Genomic DNA, 3,773 nt, shown 5'->3' with positions numbered 1-3,773 from the left:
GAAAAGCCGTTAGTAACACAGGCCGCCCTAAATATGCAAAGGTTTTGGGAGATCACACAGCCTTGAGGTCGTGTGCGCATCACCATCACACTGTTTGATATTGGACAGAAAAGCACGCATGACACGTGGTAAAGGCGGCATAACATAACGCATGGTGCAACTGTCCATTTCGCCTACCTGATATTTCCTGATGAGGCACATGGACAAGGCTGAATCCTTTAGCGTTATAAGCTTGTCTAACGTCGCTACAGCTCCGCGCTTTGCTCTCGCCACCAGACGATAGGGACAGCAGCGCCGACAGAGTACATAATAAGGCGACTTGTAGTCTCCACATCGCATACATCGGTGATAAATCCCCGGTTAGTGTTTTACGGGGAAATGCGAGCTCTGATAAATCCGCCAGGAGAGAAAAACAATCCGAAAGACTGAATGGAAGCTGTTCTCCGGTGAGCAGAGACTGTCATATGTTCATCATCAGGCGGGGATCACTCCTCACTTTGGATACGTCCATCTCATCGCACAAAAAACAAGAACAAAATTGAAAAAGGAAAAATAAAAAAATTCGTCTCTTCCCCTCGAAAAGAAGAACCCTTTGAGTCCAGTTAGACGCAGCCTGAACAAACCGTTTCAGGAGGTAGTATAGCCTACCTGGCGCTCTCTGTGCCAACAACTTCTCCGCTACACACAGGAACGCTGTGCTGGTGTTCTGACAGTGCGAGAGGAGAGGAGAGCAGACTAGAATGCAGCGGACACGACGCGCCGCACGCCGGGAGGAGCGCACCAGGGCAGGGCAAAACCTGGAGTGGAGTGGCTGCGACTTCAGCCTCTCGCATCCAGATGTGCGTAATGCTGCCCAGTGCTTTTATTATGCATCCTCAATGGTAAATGCGCGCCGTGGCGACGTGCGTGGAGCACATTGCACTGGCGCAGGCACATGTGGTGAGAGCGCGGGGGCCACGCCAGGGCACGTCCCGTCTGTGTGTGTGTGTGTGTGTGTGTGTGTGTGTGTGTGTGTGTGTGTATGTGTGTGTGTGTGTGTGTGTGTGTGTGTGTGTGTATATGTATATATATGTGTATGTGTGTGTGTGTGTATATGTATATATATATATATGTGTGTGTGTGTGTGTGTGTGTGTGTGTGTATGTTTGTGTATGTGTGTGTGTATATGTATGTATATATATAGTGTGTGTGTGTGTGTGTGTGTGTGTGTGTGTGTGTGTGTGTGTGTGTGTGTATATTGTAACGTATCCGTTATCTCATGAGGCAGAGGCTTCTTGATGGTACAAGGGTCTTTATTCACAGTTAGTTATATTACAACTCTCAGCGGTTGTCACGCTCAAAGCTAGCAGCTTTCCCTCCAAGTAGTGTGTGTGGACTGACGCGCATGCTCAGTTCACTCCGGAAGTATCCCCACAGCATAGTGTTCCCCAAAACAACACTCCCACACATCAGTTCCTATCTGCAGTCGAGACACTACCAATGCTCACCCCTGTATGTGTACTGCTGATTCGCTACATACTCCCCGCCCAACAATAAGGTCAACGCCCACGTTGATAACACATCACACACCCCCTTGTACCAAAACATCCTTTTTTTTTTCTTTAACAGCTTCTTTTTTTTTCAATCACAGCATGTTGTACTCTCAGACTTCCCCACATCATCTCCCCCACAATATCTCATGTCATGCACCTTTTTTTACTTTCTGTTACAACAATACAACATCTCCAACCACCATCTCCTCTCTTTTTTTTTTTTTTTTTTTTTTTTTTTTAGTACAACTCAAAGTTGTGGAATCGTCCTGGAGCCCTTGGCTCTCTCCGTGGCCGTGTTAGTCTCTGTGAATCTGCCTGCGGGGCTGATCCCACCTGCAGTGTCTCTGGGCTTTCACGCCCCTGGGTGGGGCCCGCCCGGTCATAGCCGGACGCCCCTCTCTGTGGGAACAGAGTCCTTCTTTCAGCCGGTCTAGGTGAAACCGCCGGGCGGCCGAGATCTGGGGGAAAGGTGCACCCCCCCCGGTATGGGGCCAACCTGTCTCTGTGGAGTACCTTCCTGCCACCAAGTGGCATCTGCACTCGGTACACCACTTCCCCCATTCTCTCCATGACCCTGCATGGGCCTGTCCAGTGACAGTCCAGTTTAGGGCTACGCCCTTTTTTTCTCTGGGGTGTGTACACCCAGACCAACTCCCCCCCCTGGAAATGGTTTCCTTTTGCCCTCACATCATAGTTCCTTTTTTGTTTCATGCCTGCTTTCTCTAGCTGGTCCCGAGCGAAGTGGTGAGCGGACTCTAAGCGATCTTGTAGCCTCCTGGCATACTCTCGCCCTGGGGGAGCGTCCAGTGCATCTGGTGGCTTGCCGAACGCTATTTCTGCTGGTGTCCGCAGTTCTCGACCTAACATGAGCAGAGCTGGGGTGCAGGAGGTGGACTCGTGTGTGGCGGATCTGTAGGCCATGAGGATGAGCGGCAGGTGCGTGTCCCAGTCCCTCTGGTGTTCCTCCGTGAGGATGGCCAACTGCTTTTTCAGCGTTCTATTGAATCTTTCTACAAGGCCATCGCTCTGGGGGTGCAATGCTGTGGTCCGTGTCTTTTTAATGTTCAGTTTCTCGCACATGGTGGCGAACACTCGTGACTCAAAGTTTCTCCCTTGGTCACTGTGTAGGGTCTCTGGTGCTCCGAACCTACTGAACATGCCGGTTACTAGTGCGTCGACCACCGTCCCCGCCTCCTGGTCGGGTAGTGCGTACGCCTCTGGCCATTTTGTGAAATAGTCCATGGCGACCAGGACGTACTTGTTCCCACTGTCTGAGCAGGGAAAAGGTCCCATCACGTCTACCCCTACCCTCTCCATGGGGGCTCCTGCTGCTAGCTGTTGAAGCGGGGCGCGAGACTGATCTAACGGGCCTTTGTACGCTGCGCAGAGGTCGCAGCGTCGACAGAAGTCCTGTACGTCTCTCCCCATCCTCCCCCAATAAAAACCTTGTCTGATACGGCGGAGCGTTTTGTTTACCCCGAAGTGCCCAGCCCCTACAGTTCCATGGCAGCTCCTGCACACCTCCTCCCTCAACGTTGTCGGCACTACTTTCCGCCACTTATGCTCTCCTGTCGCTGGCTCCTTCCAGGACTTCATCAGCACTCCGTTACTCAAACTCAGGGTGTCGAACCCCGCCCACAGCCCTTTGGTTGTGTCGGTGGCCCCTGCCACCTCTTCCCAGGGCGGCTTCTGGCCCTCTTCTACCCATTGCAGTACTGGTGACAGCTCTCTGTCGTTTTCTTGGTGGCCCCTCCAATCCGCTGCCTCTGCTACCCGCAGCGTCCTGCACACTGGCCCATCCCCTGTGTGGTTAGGGCAGATCCTAGCTTCCTCTTGGAGCTCTCTCTCTCTTCCTTCTCTCTTTTCGCAGTACGTACACCCTCTCTCTGCACAGGGTCGTCTTGACAGGGCGTCTGCGTTGACGTGGCGCGCCCCTGCCCTGTGTTCTATCGTGAAGTTGTAGTCTGCCATTTTCTCTAACCAGCGGCACACTTGTCCCTCCGGCTCTCTGAAGGACCATAGCCACTGCAGCGCCGAGTGGTCGGTCCGTATGGTGAACCGTGGCTGTCCCAGGAGGTAATATCTAAAGTGTCTTAGTGCTTCTACTACGGCGAGGAGCTCCCGGCGGGTGACGCAGTAGTTACGTTCTGCTTTATCGAAAGTCTTGCTATAGTACGCCACCACCCGCTCCCCGTCCGGCCCCGCCTGGTCGATTAGACCTTCATCAGGTAAAGTAGAGTT

General features: G+C 52.7%; 1 protein-coding gene across 1 annotated transcript in view; it reads right to left on the bottom strand.

The window, feature by feature from the left end:
• Window positions 1–343, bottom strand: part of LOC310799552 (glypican-6-like) — a gene marked incomplete at both ends in the record, with an annotated part of 177,397 nt that extends 177,054 nt beyond the window's left edge. Inside the window, one exon of the mRNA XM_083662148.1 lies at window positions 178–343. Within this exon, the coding sequence (XP_083518274.1) occupies window positions 178–343 (166 nt within the window). The remainder of the gene's footprint in view (window positions 1–177) is intronic.
• Between the last annotated feature and the right edge of the window lie 3,430 nt (window positions 344–3,773).

The sequence above is a fragment of the Poromitra crassiceps genome, assembly GCF_964638095.1.
Source record: "Poromitra crassiceps genome assembly, chromosome: 28".
NCBI lineage: Eukaryota > Metazoa > Chordata > Actinopteri > Beryciformes > Melamphaidae > Poromitra > Poromitra crassiceps.
The sequence above is the reverse complement of the archived record's forward strand: the minus strand, read 5'-3'. Positions and strand labels throughout refer to the sequence as shown.